The sequence below is a fragment of the Haliotis rufescens genome, unplaced genomic scaffold (genome assembly GCF_023055435.1).
Source record: "Haliotis rufescens isolate VD_foot unplaced genomic scaffold, xgHalRufe1.0.p SCAF_3, whole genome shotgun sequence".
Classification (NCBI taxonomy): Eukaryota; Metazoa; Mollusca; class Gastropoda; order Lepetellida; family Haliotidae; genus Haliotis; species Haliotis rufescens.
Window position 1 is genome coordinate 43,695,284 of NW_025964001.1, and position 23,874 is coordinate 43,719,157.

At 42.2% G+C, this 23,874-nt stretch overlaps 2 protein-coding genes across 3 annotated transcripts in view; one reads left to right on the top strand and one right to left on the bottom strand.

The window, feature by feature from the left end:
* Positions 1 to 2,934: 2,934 nt before the first annotated feature.
* On the top strand, positions 2,935 to 6,366 carry LOC124125379. Its single transcript, XM_046488693.2, has 3 exons — positions 2,935 to 3,131; positions 3,911 to 4,176; positions 5,988 to 6,366. Exons 1-3 carry the CDS (start codon positions 3,006 to 3,008, stop codon positions 6,217 to 6,219), a joined length of 624 nt encoding a protein of 207 aa, XP_046344649.1. The 5' UTR covers positions 2,935 to 3,005; the 3' UTR covers positions 6,220 to 6,366.
* A 7,501-nt stretch (positions 6,367 to 13,867) lies between these two features.
* LOC124123877 (proton-coupled folate transporter-like) overlaps positions 13,868 to 23,874 on the bottom strand; it is a 39,592-nt gene continuing 29,585 nt past the window's right edge. For both annotated transcript variants that reach the window (XM_046487070.2, XM_048402981.1), the window contains exons 5-6: positions 15,982 to 16,138; positions 13,868 to 14,243 (exon numbers count right to left, since the gene is read on the bottom strand). In XM_046487070.2, the coding sequence (XP_046343026.2) occupies positions 14,195 to 14,243; positions 15,982 to 16,138 (206 nt within the window). In that variant the 3' untranslated portion in view covers positions 13,868 to 14,194. The remainder of the gene's footprint in view (positions 14,244 to 15,981; positions 16,139 to 23,874) is intronic.

Sequence of the window (23,874 nt, forward strand, 5' to 3'; positions counted from 1 at the left end):
CTGATTGTATCTTTTTTATATTCATTTCAACCCCCTTAGCATCCAGGTAATAGGACCGCCCGATAACGTATGGGGTGAACAAGAAAACGGTACTTGGACTGGCCTGATTGGACAGTTACAAAAAAGGGTAATGAATAAAATATAATTTGATTTGTTTTGGTATGTCACTGTGTCTTGTGTGGCTATTAGAGAGTCTGTATGTCTGTCTGTCTGTCTGTGTGTGTTATATAGGCTAAAACTGCAGTCGTCTTTCGCTGCAGCAAACCCATCTGCATTATCAAATGCTTTTCAGAACTGGTCATGATCAGTGACAGGTGCGGCTTTCGCAAACTGTATGGTTAACATTACGGTTAACATTACGTTTTCCGAGTGATGCCTCAACACACTATTGATAGATAGACGCGGTCGTTGAGAACACAGAACTCCATTTTGATAGCCATTGTTTAAAATAGAGGTAGGACTCTGAAGATACTGTCAAATCAATTAATTGTTTTGGTGATTGTTGGTGAAACAATCTTGCAATGAAACACTCGTAGAGGAAGGCATACCAATTATGATATACCTTGCTATTATGATATTCCTTGCTATTATGATATACCTTGCTATTATGATATTCAACCTGTGTAGATTCAAGAAAAAACTCTGTATTCTGTTTAATTGAAATGTCAGCCCAGATACAAACCGTCTTTGTAAGTTTTTGAAACCAAACAGTACTTTGGCCATAATAAACACTCGTTCAATGACAAAATGATTTTGTTGTTTAATGTAATGGCGACCTCAATGAAAGATTCAAAAGGTTCAGTACAGCATGAATCCTAAAAGCAAAATATCTAACCATATTGCTTCAAGTTAAGACAATGTCTAAAACTCACATAAGGCACAAATTTGACATCAATCAATATGAAGATCAGATAATTGCTTTAATGGCGCCTGTTACGATATAGTGGCAACACGTGTCTATAAAAAACATCACGTGTCTATAAAAAGCAAACGCCGTGTGATTTCACATCGTCGTTTATGGAAGAAATTAAACATATTTTTTCCAATGCACGAGGGTGTGCTAAATTGGAAATAACATCTGTTTTAGGAGGTGGATATGGTTGCAGCTCTTTTGACTATTTCTGATGACAGAGCTGCTGTGATGGATTACCTCCTTCCCCCAGTTCTCACCAGCTACGTACGTGTCATGTACAGAGAACCGGACGTTGACCAGTACAGGTGGCTGTTGCTGTTGAAACCTTTTAAACAAATGGTGTTCCTGGTGTATGGGGGATGCGTGGCTTGTGTTCTTCTAATTTATGGAGTAACACAGTTCCATCCAGGACACGGATCTCCTAGAGATACTGTGCACAGGAAAACAGAAGTCCTGTCCAGCATGTCATGGTTTATTCTTGGATCAATGCTAAAACAAGGTATTGTCCTGATACTGTCTCCGCAAATGGGGTATATTCTGTTGTTGTTTGGGTTTCTATGGACGTTTAACTCAAAGGTTATTTTGAATGCATAAGAGCTGAACGTACAGATCTCGTACTTGAGCTTTACCAGCGGTTTATCTTGTAGCTTTGGGAAAGTAGTCTTGTCACGGCATTTTCCTTTTCTCAAACTACTGAAATCAATATAATTACGATGGCCGCAGGATTTTAAGTTAACAAGGTTTCACCGTGGAACATTAAAGTTTTGAAAAAAAACCTTGTGTAATGCCAATGTAACATCATGTAATAACCTGCAGACCTAATAAATAATTAATACTCCATTATACGCCACTAAATGCGACTTTCTAAGAAAAAATCAATCTATCATTACAGGAAAGTGGGTAGGGATATTGCCTGTTTATTTTCAGTTTTTTAATACATGGTAAGTACACTATTATGATAAGCATTCGACATAGAGACCATGCGTTGAATTTTCATCAATAATTCTTAATACAAATACGTTGTCACATTGAAAGCACATATTCAAAGTCCTGTCTTTAATGCTAAAGAAATAGAGGTTTCAGTGCCTACTTTAAAGTGTTAACGTTGTAATGAGGATGGTAGTATTTCTCAGGGGAAAGTAAAGGGACTACAAAGACACGCATTTGGCATTCATCTAGCAAAGGGACAATGGCAGTGAGGTTCATGAGGTGTTTTCTTTGGTCAGATTAAAAGTGAACATCTGCTTCATTGTTCATGGTAATGGCGGATTTTTTAAAACATATTATGATACAATTAAAACTGCTTCAAACTAGGGTCTCATGGTAACAGCGATAAAGTAGCCAGCAAATGATTCCCGAGTGTAAATTTGTATTTGTTAAAGTAAGTCAGCTACATGTGTTCTGGAGCGCGCAAGGGATCTTTGTAAGAGACTGTATATCATGTCGGTCACTGCTTCAAAACATGCGTTTTCCATTCAAAAGAGTGGCCAAATAACTTGGGTTTTTTAAACACATTAGTCATATCCAGTGAACAATATTTATTCAGAACATTATCATTTAGAACTCCCAAGTTCTACTGTGAGCGAATCTGATTTAATGTCTTCTGCATTTTTGTTATAGACGGGATATTTGCAAACATGCAATTTTTTTATGCGAAAGGAGTATCCAAATAAATGCATATATTTCCGGATATTAGCCATGTTCAGTGGACAATTTACATTTTGGTACTGTAAGAAACTATCGTTGTGCAGATTTGCGTCCCACACTCGTGTTAGGTTCCAATAATGAAGGGATCGAATTCTACGTTAGCCAAGATTATGATTCTTGGTTTGTCAGCACCATACGTTTGGTATACGTCTACGACAGTTCACGTCGGGCTCCCGTCCCACATTAGTCCGACATGCTGTAATATAACTGAAATACTGTTCCAAATGACATGAAACCTTACTTACTCTTTATCTGCACACCTGGATTCACACTTCGTTATTTTGTTACAGGTGGTACCCACACATTCACTGGTGCATCTGGTAAGGTTCTAACATTTTTCTGGTGGATCTTTCTCGTTGTCATCACATCTGTCTACACTGCAAAGATGGTCGCCTTCCTGTCTGTGAAGAAGTCCGAACCTCCACCATTCACCAACCTTCACGAACTCTCTCAAAGACTTGACTACACTATAGGATTCGCGCTGAACGGTTTCTTTCAAACATATTTCCAGGTACACATGCGTCGGGTTCTCATGATTTATGTTAAGTTTATGCTTTTGTTGATGCTTCTTAAAATATTTACAAAATTGATTCGTGAAAAGATGTTTCAGCATGTACTTGGCAAAATGTAGGTTGTAAGTTTTCTTGCCAGTCTCACAGTGGTTGCTTATCCCCTCAATCGTTTTATTAGTCGTTCTTTACTGGTTGCTAGAGGTCAATAACCACAATCAGTGATTGCTATTATGAGTTGCGTCCAAGTCACCCGATCAATTGAGCTGCCTCGTACACGCATGCACTGCTCAAGGACCATATCTAACCCCGAATCCCCATGCGGAGAAATATAAAATCGCTTCATATGTAATATAATTATCTCTAACGTAATCGCTTACCTCTAGATACATACATATATAGTATAGTCAGATTACTATGTCTGAGTGGGGTACCCATGTTAAACTGTGGCATGGTACCTCAGTGGACTGGTACTATAAGCTAGTCAGCCACCCGTGCTTGCACGTAGCTATACAAGCGTATATATACTCACCTATATACATATGATATATATGGTCAAACTGAACTTTGAGTAAGGATTTCCGACATAGGTTACACACAGTAACCACCCGATCGACAGTAACAATGTGTCAGTACGACATGATCAATATTGAATCTGTTTTGCTGTGAATACACAATAGAGGACTTTGCTTGTATTGCCAGTTCACATGAATTGTTTTACATATTTTACAAATTGAACGTGTGTCGTCCTGAAAGGCAGATCAAAATATGTTAATTTCAGAATTCCAAGAGGGATGACGTGAAACAAGTTTGGAAGAGAATCCAACAACAACATGTGACTGATCCGCGTGTTCTGTCGGTAAACTACAGCTACCATGTTAGTAAGATGAAGAAAGAAAAGTATGCTGCAGTTGTGGCCACCGTTATCTCAGATAGCTACATGGCCCAGGAATGCAAAATCACCTACCTTCAGGAGAGATTACAGTATGATCAGATGGCTTTTGGGCTCCCGACATCCTCACCATTGAAGCCTGAGTTGGAACGTGTGTATGTGTCACCTTTGTGTCTGTAGGGATTCCAGGTCAGAATAGATTCCCCAGTTCATCATTTTTGTTGTATTACTTTCACAAAAAATGGAATCGGGTGATCAGACTGTGGTCAGGTCATCGTGTGTCATCCTGCCCCAACGGCGGCGGAACCCTTGTTTGGCCTAGATTAGATTATTTAAAGGTCGCCGTGATATGGCAGGATTATTTCAGAGTAAAAAACAACAAACAAAACGTTTTTGTTCTTTTGTGTACTATATGAATAATATCAAGTGATCTTTCGTCACCTATCGACGGCACATCTACCTCGTTGGCGTTGTCGTATGTAAATATCTCTGACATTACTCCACCATATAGCTGAAATATTCGTCTTCCAAAACCATGACAGCTAAAAACAACAGACTAAGTGCATTTATATAGTGGCCCATTTCGGTTCTCTAAGGTGGCAATTTGTAGAGTTAATCTTTAGCTCACATGACTGACAGTCAAATGAGCTTATGTCATGGCCTGTTTGTCCGGTGTCAGTCATGCGTCATCCAGCGTCACTCGTCAGTTGTGCGGTGTAAACATTTTCTCCTCAGAAACCAGAAGAAGAAGCAGAAACTTCACATACTCGTTCCCATCAATAATAACATCCCAATGTGGTCCTCAAATCAGAATCCGACATTCAATATGACATCCACGGCTGAAACAGTATTTTTTATTGTGAAGTTTAAACAATATACAACTTTTCCATTGGACGAGAGATCGGTCACATGACAGCTAAATTTCAGTTCATTAGTGTATGAACGACAAAATTTGACGTTCATATGTTTTTCACGAGACTGTTTTCTTGAAATGACGAAAACACTGATGGACTACTTACACATTCTTGGGGACTTACAATTTCCATCAATTCTTAAATGATATTTGATTTATATAGAGTTATGGGGCTTTACATATGTATTCTGGTTTCTGCGATATTTAATAATCTATAATTTTGACCATGATTTTATGTGCACATTGACCATGCCCCGAAATGTTCTCAAACTACATTTCCTCGCAATGTAAACATCATCTCTTCAAAAACAACCAATGGAGCTGAAACTTAAAATGCTTGATTCCACAAATGATATGGCACTTGAAAGTGTTAAAGAGGTTTGAATCTGGTGCTCTCGAATTATCTATATATGCTGACTGACTGAAGAAGCTGAACTTTAACATATGGTGACTTCATATTTTGTTCAAATCATTGGGACTTGAGTGTTGTCCTGTTGAGTGGCTTTCTTTGTGGTTACCTATTGTCTACATATGCAGGTGAGCTACAGTGCGATGACACTATATTGTTCATAATATTGTAAAAGAATGTCTACATGTTCATATGACTGACACCTAGTCATTGTTTCATGGCACGGTGTTTTACTTATAGCATGACTAAAGGTGAGCAAAAACAGCTATTTTTTAAATTTCGGGAAACTATCTATGACTGAACCTATGAACAAGTCCGTGTCCGAATAAAATAGTTTTCGATTTCTAATGGAAAAGCTGTTCAATCAGCTTTTTGACACATTAAGGCTTAACTATACATTTGGTGTTGTATTCAGTCCAAAAGCTTGCAAGTTTTGAACACAAAAAGTCTAAATCTCATTCATCTGAAAACATCTGATAACTTCACAAAGATTTCTAAAATCCTTTCTTATATATTAGATTAGATTCAACAGTTCCAGCGGGCCAAAAAGGACCCATTTTATACCTCGTCCTTTTTTCCCTTTTCTAATTACAAAAACCACAGCCATTCTTTAAAAGATCTAATGGTTATTTCACTTTGATCAGGATGCACATGCTGGTGGATACTGGGTTGACAGAAAAATGGATGCATGAATTTGGCTTTCTGTCTGACAAAAGTGGATGTCGCTCTGAGAAGCTTGTTACAGCAGTGACGCTTGACGACGTTGGTGGAGGCTTGGCAGCAGTAGCAGGAGGTGTGGGACTAGCACTTCTGACCCTGACTGTAGAATGCCTCTATCATCTTTACATCAGGCCACGAAATGGAATAGCGGCGTAAAGTATGTAGACACAGATACAAGACGAACCAAACACATGGTCAATAATGTACTGAAAACAGGTTCGCAAGGGAAACTAACGACATGATATTTTTGTCTAGCCTTTGATTCTGTCATATTCGCATTTTATGTTTGTGCAGGAAATCCATTGATACCTTTCGTTGCAATACGCCAATAAAGCAATTTGCGCAATTTACTTTCTTGGATTCACAACTATTTTTAAAATGACAAATGATTAAGTAGGACATCACTCGTAGTTGATCAGAAATGAATAAATCATATACGTGTCCAAACAATTCAGATTCTGAGCAATGTGTTGAGGCGTTTAGAACACTTTCAGGACGAACAATTCAAACACAAAAGCTATTGATTAGAACTAAGCATTTTTGGCTCGCCTAGTACAATTATAACATGACAATGCATTCTTACAAATACACTTATAACAGCAAAGCCGTTCGAGCTGTATATACCTGGAGACTTACACAGTCTTCTTGGCCGTGTGGTTCAGGGGAAAGTGAAAAGTGACGTTTGCGCACTTTTCACAATATATGTATAGGTTGTGTATATTCGTGGAACTTGAATACTTGGCTGTGATAAGAGAGAGGTGTATGACACATGACTGTATTTTGTCGACATGAAAAGGAGCAGCTTGGAGAACAATCGGACATCGCCTTGCCCATGGTACTGCAATGGCTTGATTTGAGAATCACTGTCGTGTTTATAGACTCCAGAAATGGTCTTATGTTCCTTTTCTGACACTGATACGAATATGAATATCCTTAGCCATAGACGTTTCACAGCGTCCCACTATATAGAGAGTGTCACTCATTATAAAATTAAAGTAAATCGTTCCAAGTAGAATTGTGACTGTAAACCGATGAATACACACAGAAGATGGGGGAACCATGATGACAAATTTAGATGTTGTACGAATGATTTTAAAATGCATTAATATGGAATGTTTTGTGATCATGATTTTGGGGACAGTCTATGCAATTACTGTAAAGAAGACTTAGATGATAAATACCATGCACTTTTCATATATCCAGCTTATACTAACTTAAGGTCAAGAAAGTTTCCCTTGTATTATTATGAATATCCTACCTTGCACAAGTTTGTTACTATCAACAAATGACGACAGCATTTTATTTCAGCTAGCTCTTCATCTTGAAAAATGTTTAACTTAAAAAATCCAAAACCAATATAAATTGAAGTTCTCTGCCATAATGTGCCTAATATTATCCAATCACCTGTACTATTGGCCTCATGGCCAGACTATACGAAATAAATTATGTTCTCTAAAACGTCATCGCCATTGAATAATCATTCTCGAGTATCTTCCAAAACAGATTCCAATTGGCGTAAAAGGCAATCTAGCATTGAAAATAACCAAAATGGATCACTAAAATTCAGTGATAACACCAGATATAAGGGTAAGTATGTTCTGCTCTACCGGCAGCTCCCCACCACTCAAACAATTTACATAGAAATATGTGTTTTTTACCTAACACCGAACAGCAATACTCCCGCCATGCTATGGCGGCCTGTAAAGAAACCAGACAATGAAGGGACGGACCACAGATCCAGTCACACAATAACACTTTTACTGATTTTGTTGAAACTAAAAACCATATGTTAAGTTTGAATTACGTCTGTCGTGCAGTAGAGAAGAGATTTTGCTGCAAAAAATGTAGAGAGGTTTCAGAATATGCTTGGTTTGCAACACAAATATTAGCTAGCTAAGTAGGTAGCGTGATCTTTGCACACTCTGACTTGTCTCTGAGTATGGAGCATTTGTGTGACCCCCTGTTTAAGTACCTGTATCACAAATACAATTAAGATCAGAATTGATAATCCACAAGCCCCTCCTAAAACATTTCACGCCTTGCCTTGTAGTACTCCTGACAGGTGCATAACAAAGTATTAACACTGAAACACTTCTTCAAGCAGCAAATTAACAGTCTGTATAATTCTGACTTTGGGGCTGACGGCCCAATCATCACCGGAGAGTTCAGCCAGGACAAAGTTGCGGGGGAAGATAGAGGACGTGTTCCAGTGCGCCTAAGATAAAGGGTATGCTGGGCATGGGGCTGGCAGAGCCTGGCGACTGAGGATGAATCTGACACCATCGACAGACAGATGAAGGTTCTTCGCTTCATGAGGAACAAGAACGATCAGAGCAAAGGTGGCCTTGTCGCAATACAGTTGTAGATCCTGTTGGGTTTATGTTGGTATATGACACTGTAACATCACTTATAGACCGACAATTTCATATTCTTGAGTCGGATATGGGTTTGGGTTTTATATGCAGTTGGTGGGGGAGTAGTTGAAGTTTTGAATTTCGAAAAGGAATTTTGACTCAGCTTTAACAAAGACAGTTGAATAACTTATAGGGTTTCACCTTTAAAAACTGTATTGACTGAAAGGATATTCTGTCTATAACAATAATAGACCAGGACCCCCTGTGGTAACACGCCATTAATACATAATGATCCTATGCGAGGTTATTTTCAAGTAAAACTGAATAAATGTTTCAAGCAATAAAGCGTTTAACTATTATGATTTCAATAATCCGGAAAATCTTTATTTAGGAATATACTTGGAGATATTAAATCTATCGCCACATGTCGATCAAACCACACGATTGACTGATCAGTAAGTCCAAAATATCTTTTCGAACTTTTCGAATAGTTCAAGTTATAATGTCAAATAATCATTGAGCTCCTATGGATTTGTGTAAGCGCTTGTTCCTGGGTGACAAGAAGTAAACAATTAAAAAGGTTAATCGCTTCAAAGGGCAAGTAAAGTGAAGAGAATGATTGTATTGTTTTGCGAATATCAATTCTAAAATACATTTCGTCAATTCCGAGAGAAATAAATTCATAATATTCGCAGAAAATGCCCAACTGAAAGTGTTGAAATTACGAACTCCGCTTCCAAAACGAACCTATTGGGGGTGTGGCCTAAAGCTGTCAGCGCAGCCGTGGTAACCGTTTTCATTGACTGATAGGTTTGTCCATGTTTTGATTCTTAGCCGTTATGCATTTGCTGTTTTTGCTTTTTTCTAAATTTATTAATCCTACAAAAATAACAACATTGCATACATTGTTGAATGTGTGAATAGACATTTCATCTTGACATTGTGATTAATATAATTAACAATCGGTAACTAGCGTTTTGTTTGCACTTCTGACAATTTGATGGTACATTCACCTTGTATATGTATCTCTCTTTTTGTTGATTCGTATGAAGCTTAAGGATTCAATGGAATTACTTATACGTAGAAATATATAGTGAATATTACTGCCACTTGACATTCTACCTAAGGATCGATCATGAAATGAGTATATTAGATAAGGCTAGAGACATTATTTGTTTTGCATTTACTCACGAATTCATATATGGATCGTGTCATTGAGGCTACCATTAGGGTAATAGCTTTAATACTTGACGCTTAAAAACATTAAAGACACTATGTATGTATTGCAATCGAACATCGTACATCGTTCTTGTATTCTGCAGAATCTGTTAAAAACATGTTTCGCACTTTGATGATAAGAACTAAGGAAATGTTAATGCTACCTACAGTCGTACGTATTCTGTTATACAGATTGGCAAGGGTACATGGTTGATATGCATACTTAGCAACGATTTACGTTCATGTTTGGGGATGCCAGCTATATTGATTTATGACTTTGAGAACTGATCATTTTCACGTTTGCATTTGCATTTCAAGAAGAGTTTCACATCTAGGTGACAAAGGGCATGCTTATAAACGCTCATACCAAACTTTCTATGCTGTTTTAAGGAGTAGAGGATATAACAAAATCATACGAGCTTCTCCAGAAATTACAGAGATAGCAATCTTGAAATAGTTCCACTTGTCACCTGGACTAGGTGACGGTCTTCGCTTGTGTTGAGGGTGTAATTGGGATTGTAATGCTAACATTGAAATCTTAATGTATGTAATTCAACACGTGTCTCACACAACTGATTAAAAACACACTGTACTATCATCGCTTGGTATTATGAATCACAACAAATAATGATACCAGGTGTTAGCATAAAGGTGAAGTCAGTTGTTCACCTGAAAAAAAACATAGGAACATATTATGCATGCCCGAATGCACATCAAAAATTGTGAAATGTAGATACCAAAGGCTGTAAGTGCACAAAGAAAACTTGAGGATTTGAAAGGGAAAGAGCAAGGATTTATGATTCGGAAAATGTAAAAGGGTAAGTGCAACCATGGTTAGAAGTGCAATTTTGACCATGTATGCAGTGCAAAAGGTCATCATAAGTTGACATAAAATCAGCCTACAGATCAGTGGGGATTCACCCAACAGACTATAAAATGACTGGTATAAAGCGGAAATTTAATGGTCTAAAGAATCCTACCATCCTGTTTGATGCACATTTACCGTTTGGTTCCCAGTTAGGTCCCAGCATTTGCCATGGGATTTCTCAGGCCATTAAGAGAATGATGCATAGGAGAGGCTTCAAACATTTGGCGGTGTACATTGATGATTATTGTATTTTTGCTCCTTCATATGAACAATGTAATGCAACGTTGCATACACTTATTGGACTGTTAGGGGAGCTTGGTTTACATATTAGTTGGCAGATGGTGGTGGGCTCCACCCAGAAACTTACCTTCATGGGTGTGGATATAGATACTGTTATAAAGACACCATCGCTAGGGCCTGTGAAGCCGTCTAAGTTAAATGAGAAACAAAAGAGATTTTAAAGCAGAAGAAGAGCATCAAAACGACAAATGCAAGGACTAGCAGGATTATTAAATTGGGCATGCCAGGCAATATTAAGAGGAACTTTTTCTTCGACGCATTCTGGACACGATGTGTGGCCTGTAGCGTCAATGCAGTATTATCGCGATTTGGCACGGTGGCTAGCTCATCTTGCCATATTTAATGGATCAGTGTATTATGTTTCAACGGAAACGGATCCAGTTCATGTGGATGCTTGCACAGCAGCAGTGGGGAGTGGCACTATTCAGCATGGCAAGCTGATTGGACGGCAATTGATACCCTGGATATTAACTATAGGAAAATGTCGGCAGTTGTTCTGGCAGTGAGAAAATGGGCCAATGAATGGAAGGATAAAGCCATGGTTGTGCATACAGACAGTGTTGTGGCAAAGTCTGTGATTAACAAAGGCAGCTGGTTAAGAAAGCACTCCGTGAATTGTTTTGGTTAAGTGCGCGTGTAACTTCACAATAAAAGACATTCACACACCCGGCAATTGTAACATCATTCCAGACACTATGTAACGACTTCATGAGTCTAAAATGCTCAAAATTGTGCACATTACTCAGTAACTGGTTTCAGTGTTGTAAGTCAGTCCCCATGGTGCTCTCAGAGTTTGTAAATTCAATGTCCCTGCAGTCAAGGATGTTTCTGTATTGCAGATGGTCAAAACAAGCTGGCAGAAGAGCTCACGTACGACCCAGGAAGTTTCTGAATATCGTGCATCGACTTTCTCAGAGAATACCGTGAGAACGTACAACCTGCATTTGAGTGCATATCTGAAGTTTTGTGAGTTAATAGGGAAGGCTCCCGTCCCAGTCACAGTGTGGCATGGTTGTGCTCTATGCTGCCTCACTCGCAATAAGATCCTACTTCAATTAAACAGTGCATGAATATTATGCGAATTTTGCATCGTTTGTGGGTATGAGCACCCATTTCAAATAGTTGGCTTTGAAGTCTACTCTCAGGGGAACTTCAAGAATTAAAGGACTTGTTGTACAAAGAACATATGACACCGATCATGTTGCTACAACTCAGGGGAGTGCTTGCATTTAGCAACCTTTCACATGTAAACTTGTGGAGTGATATGCTGATGATGTTTTTTGGATTGTTTCGCAAGTCAAACCTTTCCCTGACTCGGAGAAAAATAATTCAAGCACGAAGCAGTTTTCAAGAGGAAGTTATACTCGGACTGTTCACATGGAGTGAGAGTGAACTGGTCCAAAACTATTCAGTTTAAGGAAAGAATGTATGAGGTGAGACTACCATGTATTCACCCACATCCCCTTTGTCCAGTTAGAGCTATCCTTCACTTGTTCAGTGTGAACAATGGCGGTTCTCTGGAATCACCAGTTTTCCTCAGTTACCAGAAGGGTAAACCAGTTGTAATGGCCAGCTCAAAATTCACACTAATGCTCTCACTACCAAGGCCAGGGTAAAGGGCGATGCATCAAGTCATAGGTTCAAGCGCCACCTGGGCGCGTAGCTGTGGTGTGGCGGGGGTAGCTCATAGTTGACTGGAAAAGAGCTGCCTACTTTGCGTATGTTGATCAAATTCCTGAAACTTTTCTCAACCATCACAGGACTATTGTTATAAATATGCTTCCTGGTTGTTTTTTTCTTTGTACCCATGTCGGGAATTGAACCCGGGTTTTCGGCGTGACGAGCGAACGCTTTAACCAATCGGCTACCCGACCGCCCCGATGAACTGGGGAAAACGTTCTGTGAATATACAACTTCTTTTTTACACTGCGTGATAACAGTGTTAGCATGCACACCGAAGCGTCGCATTCATTGTGATACAGAAGTTGAATAGCGATAGAACTATCTCCCTTGATCTACAGACTACCGTATAGTCTTTTCATAGTTCAGAGGCAATACTTCTCGCATTAATTCCATGATGCATTTTAGGTCATGGGTCAACGCTCGCATACTTTCCATAGAGCACATTTGCCAAAGGATCAACACTCACATATATTTGGTGACACATTAATTTCATGATGTAAAGTACTCGTGGACACATATAGGGGATTGCATGAGGAGTGATTAGAAACCGTTCATGATCTGGTAACACTCAACGACACCTGCAAGGAATTTTTTCCGGTTGAAAGTGTCAATCGAAACGTATAGGTGGAACATGCATACAGAAAGCCTCCCTTCCGTCCCCGTGTACTGGAGGAGAAATAATCCGGAGAAGAACATTCACGACAATAGGTACATAGGTATCAAACGGTAGGCACCGAGAACAATGGGGAGTCGGACAGCTTGGTACTTGGGATGAAAGCGTAATTTCCATTAGCCATGTTTTTCCTGAGTCTTGTCGACCATATTACTGTTAACGGGGACAGAGAAATCTATTTTATATATAATTGCATTTGATTTATAAACACTTGAATAAGAGACTTCGGCCGCAAGGCTTCAGTCAAAACTGTGATGCCTTAAGAATGTCTCTGAGTACGAGTTCAGTGACAATAGACAAGAGCGGGTGCGCCCATGACTGTCTGACTTTGGGTTCGCTTCTACGTCAAAAACACGGGTTCCTACGTCACAACAATCATCATTACCGTTTACCAAAGGTCCGCACCCTTTCCCCCTTGCAAAAGACTAGTCCATACTCGTTCTTACCCCGATTCCTTATTTGGTCCTCTGTTGGTGGGTTCCACGATTTCCAAGAATTTAGGCTCACCTCCCTCAGACCATTTATGTTTCATTTGCTCGTAGGACTCCCCTATTTCTGACAGTTCGGATGCTATTTCGAACCTTATAACTCCCATCATGATATGTGATATTCCCGTTGGCCCGAGTCCCACTTATGTCCTCACCTTTAAACAATTAATCTCTACTCAGCAATGGTACCAATTTATTCCCTCTTATTTTCATGGATTAATTATTTAAACTTCCAACTAATTATCTAAATAAATATTGTAAGTTCATACATATAATAGATCCTACAACTGTCAAGTTTAATTTTTACAATTGTATACTTTATTTTCAGTGTCGAATATAACTGCATGATTAATGACAACAGGCAAAATATTACAAGATCTGTAGATATTCTTGTTCATCGTTTTTCCGGATATCTCTTTACGGATATTCATGTTGTTTTATAACCAGGATTTTCCATGGTAACGATTTATCATTAGAATGAGCATCTTCGTTTGACGTTTTCCGTTATTCAACATGCATGTATTTATACGGAGGATGGACATATCTTCTAATCTATGCTTCCGTCTCCCTTGCGGTCCTGGAGTCGTTTGGCGATGCTGAAGAAAATGGTGAAATGCATTGTTCATTAATCTACAATTGGCAAGAATGATCACGAATGAAATGTGATTGTTGCAGCATTGTCAGTAGATAAGAGTACTATCGTTAATACTTTGATCGTGGGCAAAGTAATATCATTGACGACATACGAAAGCCTAATGGCGCCATTTTTTTAATCAGTTTCTAGTTATTTCAATTATATTCTCTCTCTTTTATATGTCTCCTCGAGTTTTTTTCTGGTTACTTCGTTTATTTCCTCGTAATGTCAAGCTTATCTCAAAAACTCGAAATTTCGGTTTTTTTCTCTCTCGTCATTTCAACGAGAAAATAATGGAGTGTGTGAGGGTGATTATACGCCGATTTTGTTCAATATTCCAGCAATATCACGTCGGGGGACATCAGACATGGGTACCATATATTGTACCCATATGGGGAATCGAACCCGGGCCTTCGACGTGACGAACGCATGCTTTAGCCACTTGGCTACCCCACTGCCCCTGAGAATAATCGGAATAATGGAAGCAACGAGGAAAATTCGAAATGTCAAGTTTTTTAAATAGACTTGAACTAACGAGAAAATAATAGAAAAAATCTAAAATATTTGAAGTAATGAAAAACCCCTCGAAATAACAAAACATTATTTAAATTACGAAAATATAATCGAAGTAACAAGAAAAACTCGAGATATCGAAAACATAAGCAAATATTTGAAACATAAAGAAACTTCTATTTAAAAAATCAAGGTGACAAAGCGGCTCCGTTAGGCTTTCTTACTGTATGCTCAGACAACTTCGATTACGTAGAATACAGCAAATGTCTCAACACTGCACACAAGAAGACGCATGACATGACACTATCTAAAACAGGTCTGTCTCACACTGAATCTTCCACCTCCAGGAGCATGCTTATTATTATTCAGAGATGTTTACTCACACCAGATCTGCCACTAACAGGAGCGTGGCCTGTGTTTACTCACACCAGATCTGCCACTAACAGGAGCGTGGCCTGTGTTTACTCACACCAGATCTGCCACTAACAGGAGCGTGGCCTGTGTTTACTCACACCAGATCTGCCACTAACAGGAGCGTGGCCTGTGTTTACTCACACCAGATCTGCCACTACCAGGAGCGTGGCCTGTGTTTACTCACACCAGATCTGCCACTACCAGGAGTGTGGCCTGTGTTTACTCACAGAAGGTCTGCCACTACCAGGAGTGTGGCCTGTGTTTACTCGTACTAGGTCTGCTACTACCAGGAGCGTGACCCGTGTTTACTCACACCAGATCTGCGACTACCAGGAGCGTGACCTGTATTTTATCACACCAGATCTGCCACGACCAGGAGCGTGGCCTGTGTTTACTCACACTAGATCTGCCACGACCAGGAGCGTGGCCTGTGTTTACTCACACTCGATCTGCCACTTCCAAGAAGTGGCCTGTATTTTATCACACCAGATCGGCCACGACCAGGAGCGTGGCCTGTGTTTACTCACACTAGATCTGCCACTTCCAAGAGGTGACCTGTGTTTACTCACACCAGATCTGCGACTACCAGGAGCGTGGCCTGTATTTACTCACACCAGATCTACCACTACCAGAAACCTGGCTTATGTTTACTAACACTAGAGATGCCACTACCACAAGCTCGGCTTGTGGTCAAACACCCAAAGAGGAACAAACACGTGATGGCAACAATCAGTAGTGCTGTCACTACCAGAACAAACACAATGTATACTCACAACAGAGCCACGGCAACAAAGAGTAGGATGAGAGCGAGTGCAATGAATACAAAGCCCGGAAATATCGCTAGTGTTGCCTCGTAGATCAGACCTCCGGCCACTGTAAACACTGCAGTCGAGACCATCTCGCTGAGATCAATCACACAAAACATGGCACCTGAAACAGATTGAAACTACAAACACTCTTTTGCAGGATCCTTGTTTCTTGAACCAACGGCATGTAGCCCAAGTTAGCCCTGAGTCATGTTGTGGTTGGAGTGGTTAGAATGTGTGACCTTGATGATTGTATGTCATTATGCCCCGACGGTGTTGATCGTTGCTCATGCAGTCAATCACTGGTTTGGTTGGTCAAGATTTGATTTTTAAACAGACCAGGAGCAATCAGTATTTAGGTGGTTACATTGAAAGTTAAATAACAGCATTTAGAATGGCAGCTAAATAGTTGTTCGTAGCATCATGTCATCTTTCTCGTACATTCTTCATGCAAATTGAAATTAAGTTGTGAATTTTATCAAGGTCGACACTAGAAGTCCAAACATGCATAACATGTTCACTTTGTCATGTTAAATTCCAAATAAGCATAATTTGTGAAAGCCAGTGGGGAACAAATTTGTTTAAGTTGCGAGCAATCACAAACCGGTCAGGTGACGCTCGTGACTGCATCAAGACTTTGTCCGTGCACAACAGTAAGCAGAACGAATGTGGCCTCATCAGCAGCATCTTGTTAATAACTTTGGGGAGTTTATTACTGTACGAGGAAATGGAAGGTTCAAGCACCCAGTGGCGAAGAATCGTCTCGGAAATCAGTTGGAGTCAACACAACAGCGAATCGAAGTTTCCAAAGTAGACACAATTTATGGACAAAGTCTTTAATTTACTACTGTAATACTTTCGGTATAGATCGGTATAATCAAATTTTCGTTCTGATTGTCTGAATTGGTCGCGTGTTACTGCGTTCATTTCCCAATGAATGTAAAAAATTAAGTCACGCCCACCGAGGCGCACTACTTTTATTACTGCGTAATGTCGGGGAATCCCAATTTTACAGTCGAGGGAATTCCCTTTCTGCTCACGTGTATCGATATGCACAGGACATTTAGCGACTTTCATGCGTATTCGTTGTCCAAACTACCCTTTGAAACCGAAGGCCGATGATGAATGAAACAGCAAACGTGCAGGCTTGCTCGCCTGTCTTTCCCGCTCGCCTCGGTTCAACTTTCATGTCTTCGGGTTTCATTTCTAACTAGCATTTTTCCAACTGTGTTTTCCCGTTTACAGGGAAGTCATGTTTGAATCTGGCGGTAACTGACCATGTCATTTGAAAGAGACACCTTCTCCTGGGCATATTACAGTCTGACTGTTTCAGTTCTTCTCGCCTTTTGCCTTAATTAACAGGTCATATGAACATTGTTTTGACCCTACTCTCCGTTGATTGGCTACTGACTGTGTAGGCGTGTAAAGTTATGTGCATAAATTAAACGATCACCTGATTCATGTCACGTCACAGTATGTATTCATACATCTGGAATGTTTATCAATCTCGTCATTTTTGTCTGCTTTGATATATTTAACTGGTTTTTGTTAAACTATTGTAGATAAAATATGTCTTACGTTGTCGAATTTAATTATAAGGATTGACTGACTTCTTTCGGTTCATTGGGGTATGAATCGAAAAACCGATGTGCAAACTGTACAATTCTTACAAAAGTTCGATTCATACGCCAAAGAACCGAACAAAATATTAGTCAGTCAATCCTCAATTACACAGGTCCCACAGTGGCCATTTGGAACAAATGGAACTTAAATAAAGGCAGATTAGCCGGCCCGTACCATGACCCACGTTTACCAATCCAGAGGATCTGTCAAAAGAACGTTTTAAGAAGTTGACGGCGCCGAAACACACCATCATGACATGCACGTGCAACAGCACTTGTTTGACGATAAAAAAACATTGGGTTTTCATTAATATATTTTGCATGCCATCACAGTCTTTCCGCAAGTAAACACGTGGACCAATCAGATCTCATCATTCTGACATGGAGGTGTGATACCCGCCATTGTTAAACCGTTAATTCCCAAAAGGTATCTGAATTATTTTCGAAAAAAACGATAATGCCTTTTTAGAACTCGTGTCCACACAATCATGTACTCACTGAAGTAAATGTATCCGCGTACACATGTCATTCATGACATATATCATGTCTCCCCTTCCCATGTGCTACTTACATGTGGGTTGGTGATTACGTGAGTCAGAGAGATTCTTACACTGAATTATGCTATATCCCAGCTACATAGGCTGCTCCGGCGAGTTGTATAAGACCTACGCTATATCCCAGCTACATAGGCTGCTCCGGCGAGTGGTATAAGACCTATGCTATATCCCAGCTACATAGGCTGCTCCGGCGAGTGGTAAAAGACCTACGCTATATCCCAGCTACATAGGCCGCTCCGGCGAGTGGTATAAGACCTATGCTATATCCCAGCTACATAGGCCGCTCCTGCGAGTGGTATAAGACCTATGCTATATCCCAGCTACATAGGCTGCTCCGGCGAGTGGTATAAGACCTATGCTATATCCCAGCTATATAGGCTCCTCTGGCGATTGGTATAAGACCTATGCTATATCCCAGCTATATAGGCTGCTCCGGCGAGTGGTATAAGACCTATGCTATATCCCAGCTACATAGGTTGCTCCGGCGAGTGGTATAAGACCTATGCTATATCCCAGCTACATAGGCTGCTCCTGCGAGTGGTATAAGACCTATGCTATATCCCAGCTGCATATGCTGCTCCGGCGAGTGGTATAAGACCTATGCTATATAGGCTAATCCGGCGAGTGGTATAAGACTTATGCTATATCCCAGCTACATAGGCTGCTCCGGCGAGTGGTATAAGACCTATGCTATATCCCAGCTACATAGGCTTCTCCGGCGAGTGGTATCAGACCTATGCTATATCCCAGCTACATAGGCTGCTCCGGCGAGTGGTATAAGACCCATGCTATATCCCAGCTACATAGGCTGCTCCGGCGAGTGGTATAAGACCTATGCTATATCCCAGCTACATAGGCTGCTCCGGCGAGTGGTATAAGACCTATGCTATATCCCAGCTACATAGGCTGCTCCGGCGAGTGGTATAAGACCTATGCTATATCCCAGCTACATAGGCCGCTCCGCGAGTGGTATAAGACCTACGCTATATCCCAGCTACACAGGCTGCTCATGCGAGTGGTAAAAGACCTATGCTATATCCCAGCTACATAGGCTGCTCCGGCGAGTGGTATAAGACCTATGCTATATCCCAGCTACATAGGCTGCTCCGGCGAGTGGTATAAGACCTATGCTATATCCCAGCTACATAGGTTGCTCCGGCGAGTGGTATAAGACCTATGCTATATCCCAGCTATATAGGTTGCTCCGGCGAGTGGTATAAGACCTATGCTATATCCCAGCTACATAGGCTGCTCCGGCGAGTGGTATAAGACCTATGCTATATCCCAGCTACATAGGCTGCTCCTGCGAGTGGTATAAGACCTATGCTATATCCCAGCTTCATAGGCTGCTCCGGCGAGTGGTATCAGACCTATGCTATATCCCAGCTACATAGGCTGCTCCGGCGAGTGGTAAAAGACCTACGCTATATCCCAGCTACATAGGCCGCTCCGGCGAGTGGTATAAGACCTATGCTATATCCCAGCTACATAGGCCGCTCCTGCGAGTGGTATAAGACCTATGCTATATCCCAGCTACATAGGCTGCTCCGGCGAGTGGTATAAGACCTATGCTATATCCCAGCTATATAGGCTCCTCTGGCGATTGGTATAAGACCTATGCTATATCCCAGCTATATAGGCTGCTCCGGCGAGTGGTATAAGACCTATGCTATATCCCAGCTACATAGGTTGCTCCGGCGAGTGGTATAAGACCTATGCTATATCCCAGCTACATAGGCTGCTCCTGCGAGTGGTATAAGACCTATGCTATATCCCAGCTGCATATGCTGCTCCGGCGAGTGGTATAAGACCTATGCTATATAGGCTAATCCGGCGAGTGGTATAAGACTTATGCTATATCCCAGCTACATAGGCTGCTCCGGCGAGTGGTATAAGACCTATGCTATATCCCAGCTACATAGGCTTCTCCGGCGAGTGGTATCAGACCTATGCTATATCCCAGCTACATAGGCTGCTCCGGCGAGTGGTATAAGACCCATGCTATATCCCAGCTACATAGGCTGCTCCGGCGAGTGGTATAAGACCTATGCTATATCCCAGCTACATAGGCTGCTCCGGCGAGTGGTATAAGACCTATGCTATATCCCAGCTACATAGGCTGCTCCGGCGAGTGGTATAAGACCTATGCTATATCCCAGCTACATAGGCCGCTCCGCGAGTGGTATAAGACCTACGCTATATCCCAGCTACATAGGCTGCTCATGCGAGTGGTAAAAGACCTATGCTATATCCCAGCTACATAGGCTGCTCCGGCGAGTGGTATAAGACCTATGCTATATCCCAGCTACATAGGCTGCTCCGGCGAGTGGTATAAGACCTATGCTATATCCCAGCTACATAGACTGCTCCGGCGAGTGGTATAAGACCTATGCTATATCCCAGCTATATAGGTTGCTCCGGCGAGTGGTATAAGACCTATGCTATATCCCAGCTACATAGGCTGCTCCGGCGAGTGGTATAAGACCTATGCTATATCCCAGCTACATAGGCTGCTCCTGCGAGTGGTATAAGACCTATGCTATATCCCAGCTTCATAGGCTGCTCCGGCGAGTGGTATCAGACCTATGCTATATCCCAGCTACATAGGCTGCTCCGGCGAGTGGTATAAGACCTATGCTATATCCCAGCTACATAGGCTGCTCCGGCGAGTGGTATAAGACCTATGCTATATCCCAGCTACATAGGTTGCTCCGGCGAGTGGTATAAGACCTATGCTATATCCCAGCTACATAGGCTGCTCCGGCGAGTGGTATAAGACCTATGCTATATCCCAGCTACATAGGCTGCTCATGCGAGTGGTATAAGACCTATGCTATATCCCAGCTACATAGGCTGCTCCGGCGAGTGGTATCAGACCTATGCTATATCCCAGCTACATAGGCTGCTCCGGCGAGTGGTATAAGACCTATGCTATATCCCAGCTACATAGGCTGCTCCGGCGAGTGGTATAAGACCTATGCTATATCCCAGCTACATAGGCTGCTCCGGCGAGTGGTATAAGACCTATGCTATATCCCAGCTACATAGGCTGCTCCGGCGAGTGGTATAAGACCCATGCTATATCCCAGCTACATAGGCTGCTCCGGCGAGTGGTATAAGACCTATGCTATATCCCAGCTACATAGGCTGCTCATGCGAGTGGTATAAGACCTATGCTATATCCCAGCTACATAGGCTGCTCCGGCGAGTGGTATCAGACCTATGCTATATCCCAGCTACATAGGCTGCTCCGGCGAGTGGTATAAGACCTATGCTATATCCCAGCTACATAGGCTGCTCCGGCGAGTGGTATAAGACCTATGCTATATCCCAGCTACATAGGCTGCTCCGGCGAGTGGTATAAGACCTACGCTATATCCCAGCTACATAGGCTGCTCCGGCGAGTGGTATAAGACCCATGCTATATCCCAGCTACATAGGCTGCTCCGGCGAGTGGTATAAGACCTATGCTATATCCCAGCTACATAGGCTGCTCCGGCGAGTGGTATAAGACCTACGCTATATCCCAGCTACATAGGCTGCTCCGGCGAGTGGTATAAGACCCATGCTATATCCCAGCTACATAGGCTGCTCCGGCGAGTGGTATAAGACCTATGCTATATCCCAGCTACATAGGCTGCTCCGGCGAGTGGTATAAGACCTACGCTATATCCCAGCTACATAGGCTGCTCCGGCGAGTGGTATAAGACCTACGCTATATCCCAGCTACATAGGCTGCTCCGGCGAGTGGTATAAGACCCATGCTATATCCCAGCTACATAGGCTGCTCCGGCGAGTGGTAAAAGACCTACGCTATATCCCAGCTACATAGGCCGCTCCGGCGAGTGGTATAAGACCTACGCTATATCCCAGCTACATAGGCCGCTCCTGCGAGTGGTATAAGACCTATGCTATATCCCAGCTACATAGGCCGCTCCGGCGAGTGGTATAAGACCTATGCTATATCCCAGCTATATAGGCTCCTCTGGCGATTGGTATAAGACCTATGCTATATCCCAGCTATATAGGCTGCTCCGGCGAGTGGTATAAGACCTATGCTATATCCCAGCTACATAGGTTGCTCCGGCGAGTGGTATAAGACCTATGCTATATCCCAGCTACATAGGCTGCTCCTGCGAGTGGTATAAGACCTATGCTATATCCCAGCTGCATATGCTGCTCCGGCGAGTGGTATAAGACCTATGCTATATAGGCTAATCCGGCGAGTGGTATAAGACTTATGCTATATCCCAGCTACATAGGCTGCTCCGGCGAGTGGTATAAGACCTATGCTATATCCCAGCTACATAGGCTTCTCCGGCGAGTGGTATCAGACCTATGCTATATCCCAGCTACATAGGCTGCTCCGGCGAGTGGTATAAGACCCATGCTATATCCCAGCTACATAGGCTGCTCCGGCGAGTGGTATAAGACCTATGCTATATCCCAGCTACATAGGCTGCTCCGGCGAGTGGTATAAGACCTATGCTATATCCCAGCTACATAGGCTGCTCCGGCGAGTGGTATAAGACCTATGCTATATCCCAGCTACATAGGCCGCTCCGGCGAGTGGTATAAGACCTACGCTATATCCCAGCTACATAGGCTGCTCATGCGAGTGGTAAAAGACCTATGCTATATCCCAGCTACATAGGCTGCTCCGGCGAGTGGTATAAGACCTATGCTATATCCCAGCTACATAGGCTGCTCCGGCGAGTGGTATAAGACCTATGCTATATCCCAGCTACATAGGCTGCTCCGGCGAGTGGTATAAGACCTATGCTATATCCCAGCTACATAGACTGCTCCGGCGAGTGGTATAAGACCTATGCTATATCCCAGCTATATAGGTTGCTCCGGCGAGTGGTATAAGACCTATGCTATATCCCAGCTACATAGGCTGCTCCGGCGAGTGGTATAAGACCTATGCTATATCCCAGCTACATAGGCTGCTCCTGCGAGTGGTATAAGACCTATGCTATATCCCAGCTTCATAGGCTGCTCCGGCGAGTGGTATCAGACCTATGCTATATCCCAGCTACATAGGCTGCTCCGGCGAGTGGTATAAGACCTATGCTATATCCCAGCTACATAGGCTGCTCCGGCGAGTGGTATAAGACCTATGCTATATCCCAGCTACATAGGTTGCTCCGGCGAGTGGTATAAGACCTATGCTATATCCCAGCTACATAGGCTGCTCCGGCGAGTGGTATAAGACCTATGCTATATCCCAGCTACATAGGCTGCTCATGCGAGTGGTATAAGACCTATGCTATATCCCAGCTACATAGGCTGCTCCGGCGAGTGGTATCAGACCTATGCTATATCCCAGCTACATAGGCTGCTCCGGCGAGTGGTATAAGACCTATGCTATATCCCAGCTACATAGGCTGCTCCGGCGAGTGGTATAAGACCTATGCTATATCCCAGCTACATAGGCTGCTCCGGCGAGTGGTATAAGACCTACGCTATATCCCAGCTACATAGGCTGCTCCGGCGAGTGGTATAAGACCCATGCTATATCCCAGCTACATAGGCTGCTCCGGCGATTGGTATAAGACCTATGCTATATCCCAGCTACATAGGCTGCTCCGGCGAGTGGTATAAGACCTATGCTATATCCCAGCTACATAGGCCGCTCCGGCGAGTGGTATAAGACCTATGCTATATCCCAGCTACAT

Excerpts from the sequence above, each read along its gene's own strand:
- LOC124125379 (XM_046488693.2), top strand. The coding sequence starts at position 3,006 with ATGGTCGCCTTCCTGTCTGTGAAGAAGTCCGAACCTCCACCATTCACC. Across the intron at positions 3,132-3,910 it reads TCTTTCAAACATATTTCCAG|AATTCCAAGAGGGATGACGT; the intron begins GTACACATGCGT and ends TGTTAATTTCAG. Across the intron at positions 4,177-5,987 it reads AAGCCTGAGTTGGAACGTGT|GATGCACATGCTGGTGGATA; the intron begins GTATGTGTCACC and ends CACTTTGATCAG.